Genomic DNA, 24,461 nt, shown 5'->3' on the forward strand with positions numbered 1-24,461 from the left:
AAAGACTAAAGTGCCGTTTGCCCTCTCAGTGTGGCCCTGAAGGACTGTGTCCAGGCTGAAGTTCTGGTCCCGCCGTACGATCCTCCCCCAGATTGTCCTTTCTGAGCTCCAGCCAGGTGATGCTAAACACTCAGGTGGGAAAGACAAAAATCTACAACAATGTGTTTAACACAAAGCTGATTTATTTGACATATATCCAGAATATTAAACTGCAGCCCAGTTATTGGGGTTATTAACATCAGCAGAAACAAATTCCAACTGTTGAAATGAACATGGTTCAGTCCTGGATGTGATTAACAGCAGCAATAACAGCAGAATCCAACCCCTACGGTCACTTGTGAACTCGCTGGTGAGTCACCAGGTTAGATGAACGTGTGAATCCCTTCCCACACACTGAGCAGGTGAACGGCCTCTCCCCGGTGTGAACTCGCTGGTGTTCCACCAGGCTGGATGTCTGAGTGAATCCCTTCCCACACTTGGAGCAGGTGAACGGCCTCTCCCCAGTGTGAGTGCGTTAATGTGTCAGAACTTCACTTCTGCTTTTAAAACTCTTCTCATACTCAGAACATTTAAAAGGTCTCTCCTCAGTGTGAACTCGCTGGTGTGTCAGCAGGGTGGATAACTGAGCAAATCCCTTCCCACAGACGGAGCAGGGAATGGCCTCTCCCCGGTGTGAATTCGCATGTGCATATGAAGCTTGGATAACTCTGTGAATCCCTTGCCACACATGGAGCAGGAGAACGGCCTCTCTCCGGTGTGAATTCGCCGATGAATTTCCAGCTGGGATGGGTAATTGAATCCCTTCCCACAGTCCCCACATTTACATGGCTTCTCTCCAGTGTGACTGCGTTGATGAGTTTCCAGCTCAGACGGGTAATTAATCCCTTCCCACAGTCCTCACATTTCCACGGTTTCTCCATGGTGTGGGTGTCCTTGTGTGTCTCCAGGTTGGACGATCAGTTGAAGCCTCGTCCACACACAGAATATGTGTACGGTTTCTCCCCGCTGTGAACGGTGCGATGTTTTTCAGGCTGTGTAACTGGTTAAAGCTCTTTCCACAGTCAGTGCACTGGAACACTCTCACTCGGGTGTGTGTGTCTCGGCGCTTTTCCAGTCACACTGATGTTTGTAATCTTTTTGAGAATGGTGAGACAGCCGCTGTGTGCAGAGTGAGAATAAAATCAATGAGTCAATGATTGTCTCCCCTGGTCACTGGGACCGTGAAGTCCCGCCCACTCACTGTTCCTGTCCAAGATGGCCGTGCATGCGCCGTGATCCCGCCCTGTCCAAGATGGCGGCCAGTGACCCCCGCTGACCCGGGCGGCCGGGCCTGTCACCGCGGGGCAAACACGGGGCCTGTGGGTCTAAACCAGGTGTTTATGAAGCTTCCCAGTCCACCCGCGGGTCCAATTCCTCCCCGAGACCACAATCTCCTACTGACTGCCGGGAGCGTCTCTTCCGCCACAGACTGCTCAGAGCACAGCCCAGTCCCGCGCCTGCACACTGGGCTCCAGTGATCATTGATAGGGCACATTCTGCCGCGCGGAGGATTCTGGGTAAACGTCATCCCATCGAGATTGGGGCCGGAGGGGCAATAAACAAAATTAATCTTTAAATTATTCAGTAACCCAAATGCCCGGGCTCTCCGCCATCGTGCAAAGTAAACTGGCCGCCACTTTTACTTTACTAACTCGCACCTCAGGCCCCACCCAGTCTGGTTTAATTGCTGAATGTTTCCTAACTGTGTTTTCTAATTCAAATTCAGTCCTGTTATTCTGAGGAAAACTGATGAGGCTTCATGTTTTGTGTGTCCTACATGTTAAAGGGTTAAATAAGCTGGTAACATTTTTTTTAAAGGTGCAAAGATGTGAAAAAAGCCACTAGCGATGCCTCGAACCACACGGGACAGCGAAGTCCACTTCATCAGCACCCCTGCCACAGGACTCAATATCCTCCCTCTCCACCGCTGGTGCACTGTGTCTGCAGTATGTGCGGTCTACAAGATGCCCAAGGTGGAGTCAAGGGCGAGGTAGCAGAATGGATGGAAAGATGGCTACAAAACAGAAATCAGAGGCTCGAAGTTGAAGAACGTTTCTCGGGCTGGCAGAGAGTGAGATGTGGTGTCCCACAGCGGTCTGTGCTGCTGGGACCAATTCTGTTTGTGATGATTTGGACTCAGAATTTGAAGATGGCACCAAACTGGGTGGTGTAACTAATAATGTGGGGACTGCACCATAATACAGGAAGACAGAAACTGGGCAGGTAAATGGGCAACAACATTCAATGTAGTGAAAGGTGAGCTGGTTCATTTTAGTAGGAGGAATAAGGAAGCCACTTACACCTTAGAAAGTAAGAAAATAAATGGGGCAGAGGAGCAAAGAGATCTGGGAATACAGACACATAAATCACTAAAAGTAGCAACACAAGTTGATGAGGCCATAAAGATTGCAAAGAAAGGCCTGGGGTTCATTTCTAGAGGAATATAATACAAGAGCAGGGAGGTAATGATCAATTTATATTGAACCTTGGTTAGACCACAGTTGGAGCACTGTGAGCGGTTCATTTCTAGAGGAATATATTGCAAGAGCAGGGAGGTAATTGTTGTGTATGTACCTTTAAGAGAAGAACTGATTCTATACTGCAGTACCGGCAGTGACCACCCCTGTATATAAAGCCATAGCAGGCTTCTGTACGTCAGTCTTAAGTTACCCTCTGTTCAGTAAATACCTGGGCCTAGAAATTCAGTTGCCTTAGCGCCGCTTTTGAGGCGCTAGAGGGACTAGCGCCAGAGTTATGGCCAGTTTAAAAATTCCCTGGGGCCCTAAATCGGCGTTGCACCGGTAGCGCTGCGCCGGCACCGATGACGTCATCGGTGTGCGCAGCGTCCCGGTTGCCGTGGTAACCCGCCCGAACTCCGAAATTGAGTTGCAGCCGCGTCGCCCGTGGCAGCCGCAAGCAACGTTCTGGCAGAGGTGCCTTACTCCAGTTTGCGCCGGCGCATTAAAGGCCCCGCCGCGGCCGGCCACTTTCCCGCCGGCCGCCTGCCCGCAGCTCCCTCCCCGGACTTCTCCCCCCCGCCCCCCGGAACAGATGCAAGCCCGGCACTTGTCCGAGGTGCCGGGCTCATTTTTAAGCTGATTTGCGCGGGCCGCGGCCGGTTGCAGGCAGCTCCTCCTTAACGGGAGGAGGAGGCCTGCACGTCCCCAGCCTGCCGCACCGCATCGGGTGCCGCAGCGCTGGAATTGCGGCACGAAACGGCAGTTAGCGCTGATGTACCGCCGCAAATACCCTTCAGTAGCGCCGGCAGCCGTTTGGGCGCGGCGCCACTGAATTTTTGGCGCGCGCAGGGGACTTAGCGCCAGCACTAACTTCCGGCGCTAAAGCCCTGGCTAAGCCAAAACCCAATTTCTAGGCCCTGTTTTATTGTTCTCCTGCAGTCTGTGTATTATTTATACTTGGACACTACAGTGGCGGCGAGCAAGTTCGAACTCACCTGCAGTACTGCATCACCTCACGGGGATCTTTCCCTGAGAAGAAGCTTCTTGGAGGTCGAAGTCAGAGCAACGGGCGTCGACCGCGGGCAACCGCCCAAGGATCCATCCGAGTTCGGAGAGTTGCAGGAGAGGCTGTGGAGAGCTGGGCTTGGCTCCCCAGTCAAGGTGTTCCAGCAAATCGTGCTGGTAGCAGGTAGTGCGCTGACCCTTCCGGACTGCGGCAGGCTCGAGCTCGATCGAGCGGCTCTGCAAAGGGGCCGTGCAGCATCGTCGGGAGGAAAAGAGAGAGAGAGAGGGTGGAGCGCACAGGGCGCGGTCGGTGCTCAAGAACCGGGCAGCGTAGCGAAAATAAAACAAGGGGAAGGAAAAGTGAGACGTGCCGAAGCCGCGGGTCGCCGCCATTACCCTGCAGAACGCTAGGAGCAGCGTGGCAGCAAGGGGATGAAGGAAAAGCGCGGGAGGTGCCGTTTTATTCCATTGGGGAAGAAGGAAAAGCGCGGGAGGCGCCATTTTAATCCACTGGTGAAGAAGAAAAAGCGCGGGAGGCGCCATTTTAAATCACCCAAGATGCCGAAAAGTGGCAGTATCACTGCTTTCGACAACGAGGTAGAAGACTGGACCACGTATGTGGAAAGAATTGAAGTGTACTGCGAGGCAAATGAGGTGGCCGATGGAAAGAAGGCGTCGGTATTATTAAATTTGATGGGCGCGAGAACGTACGGCCTATTGCGGAATTTAATTACCCCAGCTAAACCAATGGAGAAAGGTTTTGAAGAGATTGTTAATACCTTACAGGAACACCTAAACCCTACACCACTGCTGATAGCAGAAAGATTCAAGTTCCATAAAAGAAACCAGCACAAAGATGAGCGCAATGCTGACTATCTTACGGAACTACGCAAGTTATCGAAGCACTGCCAGTTCAGAGCAGGACTGGCAGACACCTTACGGGATAAGTTTGTCTGCGGGCTCCAGAGTGAAGGAACCCAGAAACGACTACTTTCGGAAAAGGACCTGACGCTAGAACAGGCTTTCAACGTGGCAGTATCCTACGAAGCAGCAGCACGGGGAGCTGCGGAAATACAACAGAAACCACAAGAATACAGCGCTAACGAAATGGCGTATGGAGCAGAAAAGTGCTATCGCTGCGGCAGAACAACCCATGATCAGAAGGACTGCTGGTTTAAGGACAAAGTATGCAGGCAATGTGGGAAAATGGGACACATAGCAAGAGTCTGCAGGTCGGGAAAGAAAACCAACACTACAAGAACTACGAAGGAAATGTACAAGAAAGTAAAGAAATTGACAGACAGTAGTTCGGAAGATCAGGAGAGTGATAAGGACTCCGGGAACAGGAGACTAATTGTCTAAAGTTACACAACGTGATCGCAAAGGAGGATCACCGAACCATTTGGGTCACCCTCATGATAGCAGGGTCCCCAGTAAAGATGGAATTGGACACAGGGTCAGCCCTAACTGTCACGAATCGACGAGACTATGAGCGGCTATTCCCACACATACCCTTGAAGGACACGTCCACTGTATTGAAGACATACACGGGGCAAAAAGTCTACCCCAGAGGAAAAATAAGGGTGCCAGTTGAATACAACAGCAAGGAAACACAGAAACTGTACCTATATATACTACCAGATGGAGGACCACCATTATTGGGACGTGAATGGATCCGAAAAATACAATTGGATTGGCATTCCATTCAGGCGCTAACTGTGACTGATAAAAAGGATGATGACGTCACACCTGGACGACTGTCAAAAATTCTAACTGACGCGAAAGAGGTGTTCCAACAAGGACTTGGGACTCTAAAAGGAGTAACGGCAACGATAAATATCGAAGATAACGCAAACCCAAAATTTTTTAAGGCCAGACCGGTACCTTACGCGATCCGCCCAGCCGTTGAAGCAGAGCTGGAGAGTCTGGAGCGTTCGGGTGTGCTGTCCAAAGTGGACTGGAGCGAGTGGGCCACACCCATCATTCCTGTAATGAAGAAATCATTGAGCAGCACGCCTGGGGAACCGAAGAAGGTTCGCATCTGTGGGGACTTCAAGGTAACTGTGAACCCAGTCCTGCACACAGTACAATATCCAATTCCACGGATAGAAGATATTTTCGCCTCACTATCTGGAGGGAAACGCTTTACAAAGATTGATCTGGCCCAAGCGTATCTACAAATGGAGGCGGAAGAAGCATCTAGGAAATACCTCACGATAAACAAACACTCACAAAGGCCTTTACCAGTACAATTGACTGGTATTCGGGGTAGCATCAGCCCCGGCTATTTGGCAGAGGGCGATGGAACGAGTCCTGCAAGGGATCCCGGGGACCCAGTGTTATTTGGACGACATCCTGGTTACGGGCGAAAATGACAGTGAACACCTTGCCAACCTGGAGCAGGTGCTCACGAGATTACAGGAATATGGGCTATGAGCCAACCGCCCCAAATGCGAGTTCTTCAGGAGACAAATCTCGTATTGTGGCCACATGATTGATGAGGAAGGGTTGCATAAGTCGCCGGACAAGATTGAGGCTGTAGTCAAGGCTCCAGCACCGGAAAATGTGTCGCAACTGAGGTCGTTCCTCGGGTTGGTGAACTACTACCATAAGCTCTTGCCGAATTTATCTACAATTCTGCACCCACTGAACGCCCTGCTGCAAACTGGAGTAACATGGAAATGGAGTGATGAGTGTAAGCGTGCCTTTCAGAAATGTAAATGCCTAATCACTTCAAAAGAAGTATTGGCCCACTACAATCCAACACTACCGATTCGGTTAGCATGTGATGCGTCTCCCTATGGCATCGGAGCGGTGCTGTCACACAAATTCCTTGACGGTTCAGAGAGGCCAATAGCCTTTGCGTCGCGCTCGTTAACCTCAGCCGAGCGTAACTACACCCAGATTGACAGGGAGGCCCTCAGCCTGGTGTGGGGGGTGAAGAAGTTCAATCACTATCTGCACGGGCAGAAATTCACCCTACTGACTGATCATCAGCCCTTGGTCTCCATTTTTAACCCAAAGAAGGGCGTTCCGGTGATGACGGCACAACGGCTGCAAAGATGGTCACTTTTTCTAGGGGCACATCAGTACGACATAGAGTACAAGGGTACGAAACAGCATGGAAACGCTGATGGGCTGTCGCGCCTACCGTTGCCTACGGTAGAGGAAGCACCTGCAGTGGACCCTGTTGAGATATTCCATGCGACCACAGTCGAATGCCTACCTGTTACAAACTCAAGTATAGAGAAGGAAACCCGAAATGACCCGACACTCTCTCGGGTCTATGATTTGACGGTGAAGGGATGGCCAGCACATGGCGACTCACTGTTGCCAGCATTCTTGCCAAGGAGAGAACAGCTGTCAGTGTGCCGGGGGACCTTGATGTGTGGATCCCGAGTGGTAATTCCACCCAAGTTGAGAGACAGAGTGCTCAATGATCTTCATGAGGGTCATCTGGGAGGGGTAAAAATGAAGAGCCTAGCCAGGGCGTTTGTGTGGTGGCCGGGAATCGATAAAGAAATCGAGGATATGACCAAGAGGTGCACAGGATGCCAGAAGGTCCAAAATGCTCCACCACAGGCCCCGCTACATCCATGGGAGTGGCCCTCATCTCCATGGCAACGGGTACACATTGATTTTGCTGGTCCATTTATGGACTCAATGTTCCTAATCGCTGTGGACGCCCATTCGAAATGGCCAGAGGTCATCAAAATGTCCTCCACCACCACGGAGAAAACTATTGCAGTCCTACGGACCATCTTCGCCAGGAATGGCTTGCCAGAACAGATTTGCTCCGACAATGGGCCACAGTTTGTGTCAGAGGATTTCCGGAGGTTTCTGAGGAATAATGGGGTGAAGCATTACACATCTGCCCCATATCATCCAGCCACAAATGGATTGGCTGAGAGGTTTGTTCAGACCTTTAAAAAGGCAATAAAGGCAATGCATAATGACGACATACCACTACAACACAAGGTGGATAATTTCTTGTTTGCTTACCGGAATGCGACACATGCAGTCACCAACCAAGCTCCAGCCATAATGTTCTTCAACCGAAGGCTAAGATGTCGCCTGGATTTGCTCAAACCAAACATAAGACAAGATGTTGAGGATAAGCAATTCCAGCACATAAATGAGAAGCCAACCAGGAGCTTCAAGATAGGGCAACCAGTCTTGGCCCGCGGCTACCGAACAGAAAAATGGCAGCCAGGAACGATATGCACACAGCAGGGACCACTAATGTACACAGTGGACGTTGGAGAGAGCATCGTGAGACGCCATGCTGACCAGATTCTAGAGTCACAGGAACAAGCCAAACACATACCACGAGCAGGTGCACCTGGGAATCAACCCGAAGTACAGATTGCGTCTACCTCAGAAGCAGTGGTATTGGAAGCTGACGAACCAACCAATGACAATGAACCAGAATCAACTCCACCGCAAGAACAGGATACTCGAGAAAGGCGCTATCCAGTCAGGATCAGGAAGCCTCCTCAAAGACTGAACTTATAAATGATTATTTCAGTTGATGTATATAGTACAGAGAAAATTGTAATTGTAATTAGTTATTATTTAGTTGTTAAATGAATGTTATGTACTGTTTATCTAAAAGGGGAGGAATTGTTGTGTATGTACCTTTAAGAGAAGAACTGATTCTATACTGCAGTACTGGCAGTGACCACCCCTGTATATAAAGCCATAGCAGGCTTCTGTACGTCAGTCTTAAGTTACCCTCTGTTCAGTAAATACCTGTTTTATTGTTCTCCTGCGGTCCGTGTATTATTTATACTCGGACACTACAGTAATGTTCAATTTATATTGAACCTTGGTTAGACCACAGTTGGAGCACTGTGAGCGGTTCCGGTCTCAACACTACAAAAGGACATTGAAGCACTGGAGAAAATGCTGAAAAGATTGACAAGAACGTTACCTGAATTGAGAGGATGCAACTCTCGGGCACGATTGAGCAGGCTTGGGCTCTTTTCTCTGGAAAAGAGAAGACTGAGAGGAGTCCTGATTGATACGAGGGGGTTTATAGGGTAGATGTGGAGAAACTGTTTCCACTTCTGGGTGAGTCAGGACAAGAGGGCAGCAATATAAGATCGTCACTAACAGATCAAATGAAGAATTTAGGAGGGATTTCTTTACTCAGAGGGTGTTGAGAATGTGGAACTCACTGCCAGGCCGAGTGCTTGAAGCTGACAGCAACAATACTTTCTGTCTTACAGCCAAGTAGCTCTCCATTCTGCCATTTGTCCCCTGACTCCACAGGCTCTGACCTTATTCATTAGCCTATTATGTGGGACCTTACAGCCAAGGAGCTCTCCATTCGGCCCTCTGTCCCCTGACTCCAGAGGCTCTGACCTTATTCATTAGTCTATTATGTGGGACCTTACAGCCACGGAGCTCTCCATTCTGCCCTCTGTCCCCTGACTCCAGAGGCTCTGACCTTATTCATTAGTCTATTATGTGGGACCTTACAGCCAAGGAGCTCTCCATTCTGCCCTCTGTCCCCTGACTCCTCAGGCTCTGACCTTATTCATTAGTCTATTATGTGGGACCTTACAGCCAAGGAGCTCTCCATTCTGCCCTCTGTCCCCTGACTCCAGAGGCTCTGACCTTATTCATTAGTCTATTATGTGGGACCTTACAGCCAAGGAGCTCTCCATTCTGCCCTCTGTCCCCTGACTCCACAGGCTCTGACCTTATTCATTAGTCTATTATGTGGGACCTTACAGCCAAGGAGCTCTCCATTCTGCCATTTGTCCCCTGACTCCACAGGCTCTGACCTTATTCATTAGTCTATTATGTGGGACCTTACAGCCAAGGAGCTCTCCATTCTGCCCTCTGTCCCCTGACTCCACAGGCTCTGACCTTATTCATTAGCCTATTATGTGGGACCTTACAGCCAAGGAGCTCTCCATTCTGCCCTCTGTCCCCTGACTCCACAGGCTCTGACCTTATTCATTAGCCTATTATGTGGGACCTTATCGAAGGTCTTTTGGAAATCGAGATAAATTACATCTACTACATTACCCTTGTCTACTCTCTCTGTTACTTCTTCAAATAATTCAATGAGGTTGGTCAAGCAAGACTTTCCTTTCTGAAATCCATGTTGACTATTCATTATTCCAGATGTTTTTCTATTTTCTCCTATAGTAGGTATTCCATTATTTTTCCTACCACCGATGTTAAGCTGACTAGTCTATAGGAAGAGGAGTAGGCCATTCAGCCCCTCGAGCCTGTTCCGCCATTCAGTGCAATCATGGCTGATCTGCGATCTAACTCCATACACCCGTCTTTGGGTAACTAAAACCTATCAATCTCAGATTTAAAATTAACAATTGATCTAACATCAATTGCCGTTTGTGGAAGAGAGTTCCAAACTTCTACCACCCTTTGTGTGTAGAAGTGTTTCCTAATTTCACTCCTGAAAGGTCTGGCTCTAATTTTTAGACTATGTCCCCAGTCCGAGAATCCCCAACCAGCGGAAATAGTTTCTCTCTATCTACCCTATCTGTTCTCCTTAATATCCTGAAAACTTTGATCAAATCACCCCTTAACCTTCTAAATTCCAGGGAATACAACCCTGATGACACTAAACTAGGAGGAGGGGTGGGCTCTGATGAGGATGTCAGGAGGCTACAGTGCGATTTGGACAGGTTGGGGGAATGGGCGGATACGTGGCAGATGCACTATAATGTGGATAAATGCGAGGTTATCCACTTTGGGGGTAAAAACAGGAGGGTAGATTATTATCTAAATGGCAATAGATTGGGAGATGGGGAAGTGCAGAGGGACCTGGGTGTTCTTGTGCACCAGTCACTGAAGGAGAGCATGCAGGTGCAACAGGCGATTAAGAAGGCAAATGGTATGTTGGCCTTCATATCAAGGGGGTTCGAGTATAGGAATAGGGATACCTTACTACAGCTGTACAAGGTGCTGGTGAGACCGCATCTGGAGTATTGTGTACAGTTTTGGTCGCCCCATCTGCGGAACGATGTTCTTGCCATGGAAAGAGTGCAACGGCGATTCACCAGGCTGATACCTGGAATGGCGGGAATGACCTACGAAGAGAGATTAAATAGTTTGGGCTTGTACTCACTGGAGTTTAGAAGATTGAGAGGGGATCTCATCGAAACATATAAAATTATGGCAGGCCTGGACAGGCTGAATTCAGAGAGAATGTTTCCAATGGCCGGGGAGCACAGAACCAGGGGCCACAGTCTAAAAATAGCGGGCAAATCATTTAAAACAGAGATGAGGAAGAATTTCTTCACTCAAAGAGTGGTGAGCCTGTGGAATTCCCTGCCACAGAGGGCTGTGAAGGCTAATTCAATAAATATTTTCAAGAGAGAATTGGATATATTTCTGAAGGCTAAGGGGATTAAGGGTTACGGAGAAAAGGCGGGGACGGGGTACTGAACTGGTAAGATCAGCTATGATCTCAGACGAAGATCAGCCATGATCTCATTGAATGGCGGAGCAGGCTCGAAGGGCCGAATGGCCTACTCCTGTTCCTATCTCTATGTTTCTATGTTTCTAATTTGTGTAATCTCTCCTCGTAACTTAACCCTTGAAGTCTGGGTATCATTCTTGTAGTGTCCATGTGTAGATAAAGACACTGAAGACAGGAGTTGGTTCATAGGTATTTACTAAGCAAGTCTGGGGGGGGGGGTTCTAAAGGATATACACAATACACAGGCTTATATAGCCCAAGTGGCAATTACCGGTATTACGCACACCTGGGGCTCTTAAAGGCACATACAGCACAATTCCTCCCCTTCTAGCTAACTAGTACATCATATTTTAAGTAATTATTAATTACATGTTATATGCAAAATAATATACATTGCTGTATTAATTAATTATAAGTTAGTCTCTCAGGAGGCTTCCTGACTCGGTCCGGATAACGCCTCGGGGGTGTAGTAGTTTCTGGTGTTGTAGTAGGTTCTTCTGGCAAGGCTGACTCGGCTTGAAGGCCAGTGTCGGATTCATCGGGCTCCAGTATCACCGGATCGGAGGTAGATATGGGTATCTCTACTTCATCGTTAGATGTATGGAGTGGTGGTGTAGGTTGTCCCTTTTCGGATGACTTGATGATTTGGTCAGCATGGCACCTTATTATGCTGTCTCCAATGTCCACGGTATACATCAGTGGTCCTAATCGTGTGCAGATAGTTCCAGGCTGCCATTTCTCGGTACGGTAGTCCCGGGCCAAAACCGGTTGGCCTATCTGGAAGGCCCTAGTTGGCCTTTCATTCATGCCCTGAAACTGCCGGTTCTCCACGTCCCTTCGGATGTTGGGCTTGACCAAATCCAGCCGGCATCTTAGGTTTCTATTGTAGAACATCATGGCGGGAGTTTGGTTAGTAACCATATGCGTTGCATTCCTATATGCAAATAAGAAGTTATCCACCTTGTGCTGAAGTTTTATGTCTTCATTACCCATGGCCTTGATGGCCTTCTTGAAGGTCTGGACAAACCTTTCAGCCAATCCATTGGTGGCGGGATGGTATGGGGCGGACGTGTAGTGCTTTACCCCATTGTTCTTTAAGAACTTTCTGAATTCTTCGGACACAAATTGCGGTCCATTATCAGAACATATCTGCTCCGGCAGCCCATTCCTGGCAAATATGGTCCTTAATACTGTGATGGTTTTTTCCGTGGTGGTGGAGGACATCTTTATTACCTCCGGCCACTTGGAGTGTGCATCAACTGCGATTAAGAACATTGAGTCCATAAATGGACCAGCAAAGTCGATGTGCACCCTTTGCCAGGGAGATGAGGGCCACTCCCATGGATGTAGAGGGGCCTGTGGCGGAGCATTTTGGACCTTCTGGCATCCTAGGCAGCTCTTGGTCATGTCTTCGATGTCTCCATCGATACCTGGCCACCATACAAATGCCCTGGCTAGGTTCTTCATTTTCACTCCACCCAGATGCCCCTTGTGAAGCTCCTTTAGCAGTTTATCCTGGAGTTTGGGTGGAATCACCACTCTGGATCCACACATCAAGGTTCCTCGGCACACTGACAGCTGTTCTCTTCTTTGCGAGAATGCTGGCAACAGTGGTTTGCCATGTGCTGGCCATCCCTTCACTGTTAAATCGTAGACCCGTGAGAGAGTAGGGTCATTTCTTGTCTCCCTTTCAATGGCAGAATTTGTCAACGGTAGACATTCCACTATGGTAGAGTGGAATATCTCTACTGGGTCTACTGTAGGTGCCTCTTCTATCGTTGGCAACGGTAGGCGTGATAAACCGTCAGCATTCCCATGCTGTTTTGACCCTTTGTATTCAATGTTGTATTGGTGTGCCCCTGGAAAAAGGGACCACCTCTGTAGCCTTTGTGCCGTCATAATGGGGACACCTTTTTTAGGGTTGAATATGGAGATGAGGGGTTGATGGTCAGTCAGCAAGGTAAATTTTTGTCCGTGTAGGTAATGGTTGAATTTCTTCACTCCCCATACCAGGCTGAGTGCTTCCCTGTCTATCTGGGCATAGTTACGCTCAGCTGAGTTCAATGAGCGTGACGCAAAAGCTATCGGCCGTTCTGAGCCATCAGGGAATCTATGGGACAATACCGCTCCTATGCCATAAGGGGATGCATCGCACGCCAGTCTGATTGGTAGTGATGGGTTGTAATGAGCCAAAATTTTCTCGGATGTGATTAAGTCTTTACATTTATGGAAGGCACGTTTACAGTCTTCGTTCCATTTCCAAATCACTCCTGTCTGTAGAAGATCATTAAGAGGGTGTAGAATAGTTGATAAGTTCGGTAAAAATTTATGATAGTAATTTATTAATTCCAGGAATGACCTTAATTGTGAAACATTTTCAGGTGCTGGGGCTTTTATAACTGCTTCAATTTTTTCAGGTGACTTATGCAGCCCTTCCTTATTAATTATGTGGCCACAATATGATATCTGATTTTGGAAAAATTCGCACTTGGGGCGGTCTGCTCGTAGGCCCCGTTCTTTCAGCCTAGTGAGCACCTGCTCCAAATTGGCAAGGTGCTCGTTGTCGTTTTCTCCTGTTACAAGGATGTCGTCTAGGTAGCATTGAGTCCCCGGAATCCCTTGCAGGACTTGCTCCATAGCTCTTTGCCAGATAGCTGGAGCTGATGCTATTCCAAAAACCAGTCGATTGTACTGGTACAGTCCTTTGTGTGTGTTTATTGTGAGATACTTTTTAGAGGTCTCCTCAACCTCCATCTGTAGATATGCCTGTGCCAAGTCAATTTTTGTGAAACGTTTCCCTCCGGATAGTGAGGCGAAAATATCTTCTATCCTCGGAAGAGGATACTGTACCGTGTGAAGGACCGGGTTTACAGTCACCTTAAAGTCCCCACAGATGCGAATTTTTTTCTGTTCCTCAGAGTTATTTTTCAATGTTTTTTTCATGACTGGAACGATGGGTGTCGCTCCAATCTATTTTGGATAATACGCCTGCCTTTTCCAAATTCTTCAGCTCTGCCTCGACTGCCGGACGTATTGCGTATGGCACCGGTCTTGCCTTAAAAATTTTTGGAATTGCTGTATCTTCCACTTTTATTGAGGCGGTGATGCCTTTCAAGGTTCCTGGTTTCTCTTGAAACACTTCTTTGGCGTTGGCCAAGATGTCTTTTAATCGTTCAGGTATGATGTCATCATTGTTTTTTTCCTTACTGGTCACCGTCAGTGCCTGAATGGAGTGCCAGTCTAAACGTATCTTCCTTATCCATTCACGTCCCAACAACGGTGGACCACCATCTTGTAGAATGTATAAATACAACTTTTGTATTTCTTTGCCGTTGTATACCACAGGCACCATTATTTTTCCTTTGGGGTACACTTTCTGCCCCGTATATGTTTTTAAGATAATGGATGTATCTTTTAGAGGTATATGCGAAAATAGCCTCTCGTAATCTCGTCGATTTATTACGGTTAGAGCTGATCCTGTATCTAGCTCCATTTTAACTGGGGACCCTGCTATTGTGAGGGTAACCCAAATGGTTTGGTAATCCTCTTTGGCAAGTACATTATGTAATTTGAGACAGCTTAGTCTCTTGTTTCCGGAGTCGCTATCGCTATTCTGGTCTTCGGAGCTACTGTCCGCCATCACTTGTACCTTCCTGTACTTTTCTTTATTGATTTTTTGTTTTCTGTCAGTGGATTTATTTTGTCCAGATTGGCATACCCGTGCAATGTGTCCAATCTTACCACATTGCCTGCATGCTTTGCCCTTGAACCAGCAGTCCCTCTGGTTATGGGTGGATCTGCTGCAGCGATAACATCTTCCGAACTCCTGTGTCATTTTATGGGTGCCGAAGTCCTGTGTCTCTTGTTGTATCTCTGCAGCTCCTTTTGCTGCTGCTTCGTATGATACAGCCATACTGAAAGCTTTGTCCAATGTTAAATCTTTTTCAGAAAGCAGTCTTTTTTGTGTTCCTTCACTTAAGAGACCGCAAACAAATTTGTCTCGAAGATAATCCGATAGTCCTGCTCCGAATTGGCAGTACTTTGATAGCTTTCTTAATTCGGTTAAGTAATCAGCGTTACATTCATTCTTGTGTTGATTTCTCTTGAAGAACTTGAATCATTCCGCTATCAGCAGCGGTGTTGGGTTTAAATGCTCCTGCAGGGTATCAACAATTTCTTTAAAAGTCTTGTCCTTTGGTTTGGCTGGAGTGATTAAATTTCGTAACAGCCCGTATGTCTTCGCGCCCATTAAGTTCAGAAGTACTGAAGCTTTTTTTTCATCTGTTATTCCATTTGCAGTGCAATAAACCTCTACTCTTTCCACGTATGTGGTCCAATCTTCTATTTCGCCATCAAAAGCCTCAATATTACCAGATTTAGGCATTTCAGAAAAGATATGGCGCTTCCCGCTGTTGCAACGATATGGCGCTTCCCGCGCTTTCCCGCCGCTGCTACCGATAACGCTGTTTTACTGTGGTTTCCGTTTATTCACTGTTGGAGACTCGTTCCCGACGGAGGTCTAAACGCTGACCTGCTTGCCGCGCCGGCCGTCTCTCGAGTGCACCCTCCCAGTCCGTTATTGCTTGCCTCCGATTTCGCTGCCTGTCTCAGCTGTAGAGCCCGCCGCTGGAGCTCCAGCCTGACGCCCAGGAAGGATTAGCGCAGTACCTGTCACCAGCTTGGCCAGCTGGTGAAACCACAGTTTCTCTTACTTCCTTGAGTCTTCTGGACGCTGGAGGAATCGATGTCCTTGAGGTGCTGCCGAATTGCAGGTAAGTCCGTTTCCACTTCGTCGCCACTGTAGTGTCCGTGTGTAGATAAAGACACTGAAGACAGGAGTTGGTTCATAGGTATTTACTAAGCAAGTCTGGGGGGGGGGGGTTTTAAAGGATATACACAATACACAGGCTTATATAGCCCAAGTGGCAATTACCGGCATTACGCACACCTGGGGCTCTTAAAGGCACATACACCATAATTGCTCTTAAAGGCACATACACCACAATTTTGGTAAACCTACGCTGCACTCCCTCCAAGGCCAATATATCCTTCCTAAGGTGTGGTGCCCAGAACTGCTCTCAGTACCCCAGGTGTGGTCTAACCAGGGCTTTGTACAGCTGTAGTGTAACTTCTACCCACTTGTATTCTAGTCCTCGAGATATAAAGGCCAGCATTCTATTAGCCTTTTTGATTATTTCCTGTACCTGTTCATGACATTTTAATGATCTATGTACCTGGATCCCCAAGTCTCGTTGGACCCCCACTGTTTCTAGCTTTTCACCATTTAGAAAGTACTCTGTTCTATCCTTTTAGGTCCAAAGTGGATGACCTCACATTTGCCTACATTGAAATCCATTTGCCACAGTTTTGCCCATTCACTTTATCTGTCGATATCTCTCTGTAATTTTATGCTTCCATCTACACTGCCTACAATGCCCCTGTCATTGTGTCCTCAGCAAATCTGGATATATGACTTTCTTTACCTTCATCTAAGTCGTTAATAAATAGTGTGAATAGTTGAGGCCCCAACACAGATCCCTGCGGGACAGCACTAGTCACCTCCTGCCCATTTGAGTACCTGCCCATTATCCCCACTGCCTGTCTCCTGCCGCTCAGCCAATTTCCTAACCAGGTCAATAATTTGCCCTCAATTCCTCTACTGTAAATACTGATGCAAAGTAATTATTCAACATGTCCGCCATTTCCTTATTATCATTGACAATATCACATTGACAAGGGCTGTGGAAGCTGAGTTGTTGAGTATATTCTAGGCTGAGACAGATAGATTTTTGGACTCTAGGGGAATCGAGGGATATGGAGATCGGGCAGGACAGTGGAGTTGAGGTCGAAGATCAGCCATGCTGTTATTGAATTGCGAAGCAGGCTCCAAGGGCTGTATGGCCGACTCCTGCTCCTAATTCTTATGTTCTTATGTAATTCGAGTCCCTGCCCATTATCCCCACTCTCTGTCTCCTGCCGCTCAGCCAATTTCCTAACCAGGTCAATAATTTGCCTTCAATTCCATGGGCTTCTACCTTAGATAACAGTCTCTTACGTGGGACTTGATCAAATGCCTTCTGGATGTCCATATAAATAACATCCATCGACATTCCCCTGTCCACTACTTTAGTCACCTCCTCAAAAAAATCAATCAGGTTTGTCAGGCATGACCGACCTTTCACAAATCCATGCTGGCTCTCTGATCAACTGAACATTTCCGAGGTGTTCAGTCACCCTCTCCTTAATTATAGACTCTAGGAATTTCCCAACAACAGATGTTAGGATAACTGGTCTCTAATTCCCTGGTTTCCCTCTCTCGCCATTCGTAAACAGCGGAGTGACATGCGTAATTTTCCAATCTAAAGGAACGGTTCCTGAATCGGGAGAACTTTGGAAGATTATAGTTAGGGCATCTGCAATGTGCTCACCTTCTTCCTTTAAAACCCAGGTGAGAGTGACTGCCTTTGACATCAAGGCAGTTTTTGACCAAGTGTGGCACCAAGGAATCCGAGTACAGTTGAAGTCAATGGGAATCGGGGGGGAAACTCTCCACTGGCTGGAGTCATACCGAGCACAAAGGAAGATGGTTGGAGGCCAATCATCTGAGTCCCAGGACATCGCTGCTGGAGTTCCTCAGGGCAGTGTCCTCGGCCCAACCATCTTCAGCTGCTTCATCAATGACCTTCCCTCCATCAGAAGGTCAGAAGTGGGGATGTTCACTGATGACTGCAGTGTTCAGCGCCATTCACAACTCCTCAGATAATGAACCAGTCCATGCCGACATGCAGAGAGACCGGAACGACATTCAAGCTTAGTCTGATAAGTGGCAAGTAACATTTGTGTCACACAAGTCGCATTGAGTTTAAGCAGACTTTGGTAAGTGGCAGAAAAAGTCTTTTAAGTGCATTTACTGAATTTTAGTGAGTAAAAAAGTGAATTATTTGAAGTAAGTTTAATTTTTTTTTTTTAGAGTAAATTAAGCTGTCGGGGAGTTTAAACCGGAAGTAGAATCCGGGTATAAAAAGGGGCGGGCTTAGTGCGGTCGTGCTGAGTGCGGTCGCATTGAGTGTAAGTAGAGTTTGGTAAGTGGGAGAGTTCGGGCAAGTGGGAGGTGAGGGGGTGCTTTTTGCTCTGTTTTGCTTCCCTCTCTCAGGCTAATCCAACACTGAGGACGTGGAGCAGCGAGACAATTCAACCGGATAGGTCCCCCAGACAGCATTCACGAGGGAGGTTGGTGATCAGCTGGTTGGTAGGTTCTCTTCCTTCTCTTCTATACCTTTAAGTTGGTAAGTCCTATTAAATAGTGGTGTAATATTATCATCGATATCGGGGCAGAGGGTCTTCATAACTAATAATAAGAAATTTAATTAATTACACAGATATGGGTGAACAGGTGATGTGTTACTGTTGCGAAATGTGGGAGCTGGTAGACCCCATTGAGGCTCACGGTGATTACATTTGCGATAAGTGTTTGCTGCAAGAGGAACTCAAGCTCCATGTTAAAGAGCTTGACACCGAGCTACAGACACTGCGACACATCAGGGAGGGGGAGAAGTTCCTGGACTCTATGTTTCAGGAGGTGGTCACACCTATGAAATTAATTACTGCAGATGTAGTCCGTGGTCAGGGACAGGACGGTGTGACTACGAGTGAGGAAGGTACAGGGATCCAGGATGCAGTGTTGAAGGAGCCGCAGCCCTTGCTCTTGTCAAGCAGGATCGAGGTACTTACTCCCTGTGAGGGCGGGAGCGGGGACTGCAGGGAGGATGAGCAACCTGGCCACAGCACCGTGGTACAGGGGGCCATTCAAGTGGAGGGAGTAAAAAGAAATGTTGTAGTGGTAGGGGATAGTATCATTAGGGGGATAGATAGGGTTCTCTGCAGTCAAGAGCGGGAGTCCCGAAGGCTGTGTTGCCTGCCCGGTGCTAGGGTTAAAGACATCTCTTCTGGGCTGGAAAGAAACTTGGAGTGGGAGGGGGAGGATCCAGTTGTCGTGGTCCATGTTGGTACAAACGACGTAGATAGGACAAGGAAGAAGGTTCTGTTAAAGGAGTAAGAGCAGCTAGGGGTCAAATTAAAAAAACATAACCTCAAGGGTAATAATCTCTGGATTATTACCTGAGCCACGAGCGAATTTGGCTAGGATAAATAAAATTAAAGAGTTAAATGCGTGGCTCAAAGACTGGTGTGGGAGAAATGGGTTTTGCTTCTTGGGACACTGGCACCAGTACTGGGGCAGGAGGGAGCTGTTCCATTGGGATGGACTCCACTTGGCCAGTGCTGGGGCTAGAGTCCTGGCGAATCATATAACTAGGGCTGTAGAGAAGGCTTTAAACAAATTAGTGGGGGGGGAGGTTTCTAGAGAGCAAATAACAGAAATGACAACGGAGAAGGTCACAGACTTAGGCAGCAGTGGCGAAATTAAAAAACAGAACATGTCAGGAAGGGACAGAAGGTATGGAGTAAAAGGTAAAGTAGTAAAAGGGGAAAAAACAGGAACTACGTGGCTATGTTAATAAAGGAAGGAATCACTATAATACAGAGAAATGATATTGGGTCAAAGGAGCAGGGTAGTGAAACAGTTTGGGTGGAGATAAGGAATAATAAGGGGAAAAAAACACTAGTGGGCATAGTCTATAGGCCTCCGAACAGTTGCAACTCTGTTGGACGGATTATTAATCAGGAAATAGTTGAGGCTTGTAATAAGGGAACAGCTATAATTATGGGGGATTTTAACTATCATATTAACTGGACAAATCAAATTGGGCAGAGCAGCCTTGAGGATGTGTTCATTGAGTGTATTAGGGATGGGTTTCTTGAGCAGTATGTAACTGAACCGACCAGGGGGCAAGCAACCTTAGATTTGGTCCTGTGTAATGAGACAGGATTAATTAAAAATGTCCTAGTAAAGGATCCCCTTGGAATGAGTGACTATAACATGGTTGAATTCCATATTCAAGTAGAGGGTGAGAAGGTTGGATCTCAAACAAGCGTGCTGAGCTTGAATAAAGGAGACTATGAAGGTATGAGAGCGGAATTGATTAGAGTGGACTGGGAAAATAGATTAAAGGGTAAGATGGTACATGATCAGTGGTGTACACTTAAGGAGTTATTTTACAACTTCCAAAAAATATATATTCCACTGAGGAAAAAAGGGTGCAAAAGAAAAGATAGCCATCTGTGGCTAAGTAAAGTAATTAAGGATAGTATCCGACTGAAAACAAGGGCATATAAGGTAGCCAAATCTAGTGGGAGGATAGAAGATTGGGAAGTCTTTAAAAGACAGAAAAAATAACTAAAAGATTGATTAAGAAAGGGAATATAGATTATGAAAGTAAATTAGCAAAAAATATAAAAACAGACAGCAAAAGTTTCTATAGTTATATAAAAAGAAAAAGGGTGGCTAAAGTAAATGTTGGTCCCTTAGAGGATGAGACCGGGAAATTAATGGTGGGAAACATGGAGATGGCAAAAACGCTGAACAAATATTTTGTATCAGTCTTTACGGTAGAGGACACTAAGAATATCCCAACACTGGACAAACAGGGGGCTCTAGGGGGAGAGGAGCTAAATACGATTAAAATCACTAAGGAAGTGGTACTTGGTAAAATAATGGGACTCAAGCCGGATAAATCCCCTGGACCTGATGGCTTACATCCTAGGGTCTTGAGGGAAGTGGCGGTAGGGATTGTGGATGCATTGGTAATAATTTTCCAAAACTCCCTGGACTCAGCAAAGGTCCCGGCAGATTGGAAAACTGCTAATGTAACACCCTTATTTAAAAAGGGTAGTAGGCAGAAGGCTGGAAACTATAGACCTGTTAGCCTAACATCTGTGGTTGGTAAAATGTTAGAGTCCATTATTAAGGAGACAGTAATGGGACATTTGGATAAACATCATTTAATAGGACAAACTCAGCATGGTTTCATGAAGGGGAAGTCATGTTTGACAAATTTGCTTGAGTTCTTTGAGGAAGTAACATACAGGGTGGATAAAGGAGAACCAGTGGACGTAGTGTATTTAGACTTCCAAAAGGCATTTGACAAGGTGCCACACAAAAGATTATTGCTCAAGATAAAAAATCACGGGATTGGGGGTAATATTCTGGCGTGGGTGGAGGATTGGCTCTCTAACAGAAAGCAGAGAGTTGGGATAAATGGTTCATTCTCAGACTGGCAATCAGTAACTAGTGGTGTTCCGCAGGGGTCAGTGCTGGGTCCCCAACTCTTTACAATCTATATTAACGATTTGGAGGAGGGGACCGAGTGTAACATATCAAAGTTTGCAGATGATACAAAGATGGGAGGGAAAGTAGTGAGTGAGGAGGACATAAAAAACCTGCAAAGTGGCATAGACAGGCTAAGTAAGTGGGCAGAGATTTGGCAGATGGAATACAATACTGGAAAGTGTGAGATTATGCACTTTGGCAGGAAAAATCATAGAGCAAGTTATTATTTTAATGGCAAGAAACTGGAAAGTACTGTTGTACAAAGGGATCTGGGGGTCCTGGTGCACAAAACTCAAAAAGTTAGTATGCAGGTGCAGCAAGTGATCAAGAAGGCCAATGGAATGTTGGCTTTTATTGCTAGGGGGATAGAATATAAAAACTGGGAGGTATTGCTGCAGTTATACAAGGTATTGGTGAGACCGCACCTGGAATACTGCATACAGTTTTGGTGTCCATACTTAAGAAAAGACATACTTGCTCTCGAGTCAGTACAAAGAAGGTTCACTCGGTTAATCCCGGGGATGAGGGGGTGGTCATATGAGGAGAGGTTGAGTTGATTGGGACTCTACTCATTGGAGTTCAGAAGAATGAGAGGCGATCTTATTGAAACATATAAGATTGTGAAGGGGCTTGATCGGGTGGATGCGGGGAGGATGTTCCCAATGATGGGTGAAACTAGAACTAGGGGGCATAATCTTAGAATAAGGGGCTGCTCTTTCAAAACTGAGATGAGGAGAAACTTCTTCACTCAGAGGGTGGTAGGTTTGTGGAATTTGCTGCCCCAGAAAGCTGTGGAAGCTGCATCATTAAATAAATTTAAAACAGAAATAGATAGTTTCCTAGAAGTAAAGGGAATTAAGGGTTACGGGGAGCGGGGAGGAAATTGGACATGAGTCTAGGTTCGGAATGGTCATGGCCCTGTGGGTAGTGGAGTGGGCCCAGGGGCCGTGTAGCCTGGTTCTGCTCCGACTGTGTTCTAATTCTGTGTTAGATTTCAGGAGATGGTTTTATTCCTGTTCCTGGCTGGGGTGGAGATCGCCTTTACAGAAGGTAAGTACTGTAGAAAATATAGGGACAGAGTGATCTCCTGGACGAGTTTCGATCGCCTAGATGGGTCGGAGAGGAATTTCCCAGATGTTTTCTCCCAAATTGGCCATTGGGTCTTTTATCTGGTTTTTCGCCTTTCCCGGGAGATCACATGGGTTTGGGTGGGATGGAGAGTGATAGAAGATTTGAGGTTAGGATCAGATCAGCCATGATCTTATTGAATGGTGGAGCAGGCTCGAGGGGCCGATTGGCCTACTCCTGCTCCTATTTCTTATGTTCTTATGTAATGACCATCTCCAACAAGAGAAAGTCTAACCACTGGCCCTTGACATTCAATGGCATTACCATTGTTGAATCCCTTATCATCAACAAGCTGGGGGGTCACCATTGACCAGAAACTTAACTGGACCAGCCACATAAATACTGTGGCTACAAGAGCAGGTCAGAGGCTAGGTATTCTGCAGCGAGCGTCTCACCTCCTGACTCCCCAAAGCATTTCCACCATCTACAAGGCACAAGTAAGGAGTGTGATGGAATACGCTCCACTTGCCTGGATGAGTGCAGCTCCAGTAACACTCAAGAAGCTCAACACCATCCAGGGCAAAGCAGCCTGCTTGATTGGCACCCCATCCACCACCTTAAACATTCACTCCCTCCAACACCAGTGTACCGTGGCTGCAGTGTGTACCATCTACAAGATGCACTGCAGCAACTCGCCAAGGCTTCTTCGACAACACAGGGCTCAGTGCTAGGTCCCTTGCTTTTTGTGGTATATATCAATGATCTAGACTTGAATATAGGGGGTATGATTAAGAAGTTTGCAGATGATACTAAAATCGACTGTGTGATTGATACTGGAGAAGGAAGCTGTAGACTGCAGGACGATATCAATAAATTGGTCAGGTGGGCAGAACAGTGGCAAATGGAATTCAATCCGGAGAAGTGTCAGGTAATGCATTTGGGGAGGGCTAACAAGGCAAGGGAATACACATTAAATGGTAGGACACTGAGTAATGTAGAGGAACAAAGGGACCTTGGAGTGCATGTCCACAGATCCCTGAAGGTATCAGGCCAGGTAGATAAGGTTGTTAAGAAGGCTTACGGAATGCTTGCCTTTATTAGCCGTGGCATAGAATACAAGAGCAGGGGGGTTATGCTTCAACTGTATAAAACACTAGTTAGGCCTGAGCTAGAATACTGCGTGCAGTTCTGGTCACCACATTACAGGAAAGATGTGATTGCACTAGAGAGGGTGCAGAGGAGATTTACAAGGATGTTGCTGGGAGTAGAGAATCTTAGCTCTGAGGAAAGACTGGATAGGCTGGGTCTGTTTTCCTTGGAACAGAGGAGGCTGAGGGGAGACCTTATTGAGGTGTATAAAATTATGAGGGGCCTAGATAAAGTGGATAGAAAGGACCTATTTCCCTTAGCAGAGGGGTCAAAAACCAGGGGGCACAGATTTAAAGTAATTGGTGGAAGGTTTAGAGGGGATTTGAGGGGAAATGTCTTCACCCAGAGGGTTGTGGGAGTCTGGAACTCACTGCCTGAAAGGGTGGTAGAGGCAGGAACCCTAACCACATTTATAAAGTACTTGGATGTGCACTTGGGATGCTCTGACCTGCAGGGCTACGGACCAAGAGCTGGAAAGTGGGATTAAGTTGGATAGCTCTTTGTTGGCCGGCGCGGACACGATGGGCCGAAATGGCCTCCTTCCGTGCTGTAACTTTCTATGATTCTACACTGTCCCATCAAACACTCCCAGGGCAGGTACAGCACGGGTTAGATACAGAGTAAAGCTCTCTCTACACTGTCCCATCAAACACTCCCAGGGCAGGTACAGCACGGGTTAGATACAGAGTAAAGCTCCCTCTAAACTGTCCCATCAAACACTCCCAGGGCAGGTACAGCACGGGTTAGATGCAGAGTAAAGCTCCCCCTACACTGTCCCATCAAACACTCCCAGGACAGGTACAGCACGGGTTAGATACAGAGTAAAGCTCCCTCTACACTGTCCCATCAAACATTCCCAGGGCAGGTACAGCACGGGTTAGATACAGAGTAAAGCTCCCTTTACACTGTCCCATCAAACACTCCCAGGGCAGGTACAGCATGGGTTAGATACAGAGTAAAGCTCCATCTACCCTGTCCCATCAAACACTCCCAGGGCAGGTACAGCACGGGTTAGATACAGAGTAAAGCTCCATCTACACTGTCCCATCAA

The 24,461-nt window shown here is 47.1% G+C and overlaps 1 protein-coding gene across 1 annotated transcript in view; it reads right to left on the reverse strand.

Annotated features, from left to right (window-relative positions):
* Positions 1–2,018: 2,018 nt before the first annotated feature.
* Positions 2,019–24,461, reverse strand: part of LOC147119187 (uncharacterized) — a 38,855-nt gene continuing 16,412 nt past the window's right edge. The window contains exon 3 of the mRNA XM_085984045.1: positions 2,019–2,053. Within this exon, the coding sequence (XP_085840171.1) occupies positions 2,019–2,053 (35 nt within the window). The remainder of the gene's footprint in view (positions 2,054–24,461) is intronic.

Source organism: Somniosus microcephalus, chromosome 4 (assembly GCF_052327205.1).
Source record: "Somniosus microcephalus isolate GS21.2 chromosome 4, FLI_Smic_1.0, whole genome shotgun sequence".
In the NCBI taxonomy this organism is placed as follows: domain Eukaryota; kingdom Metazoa; phylum Chordata; class Chondrichthyes; order Squaliformes; family Somniosidae; genus Somniosus; species Somniosus microcephalus.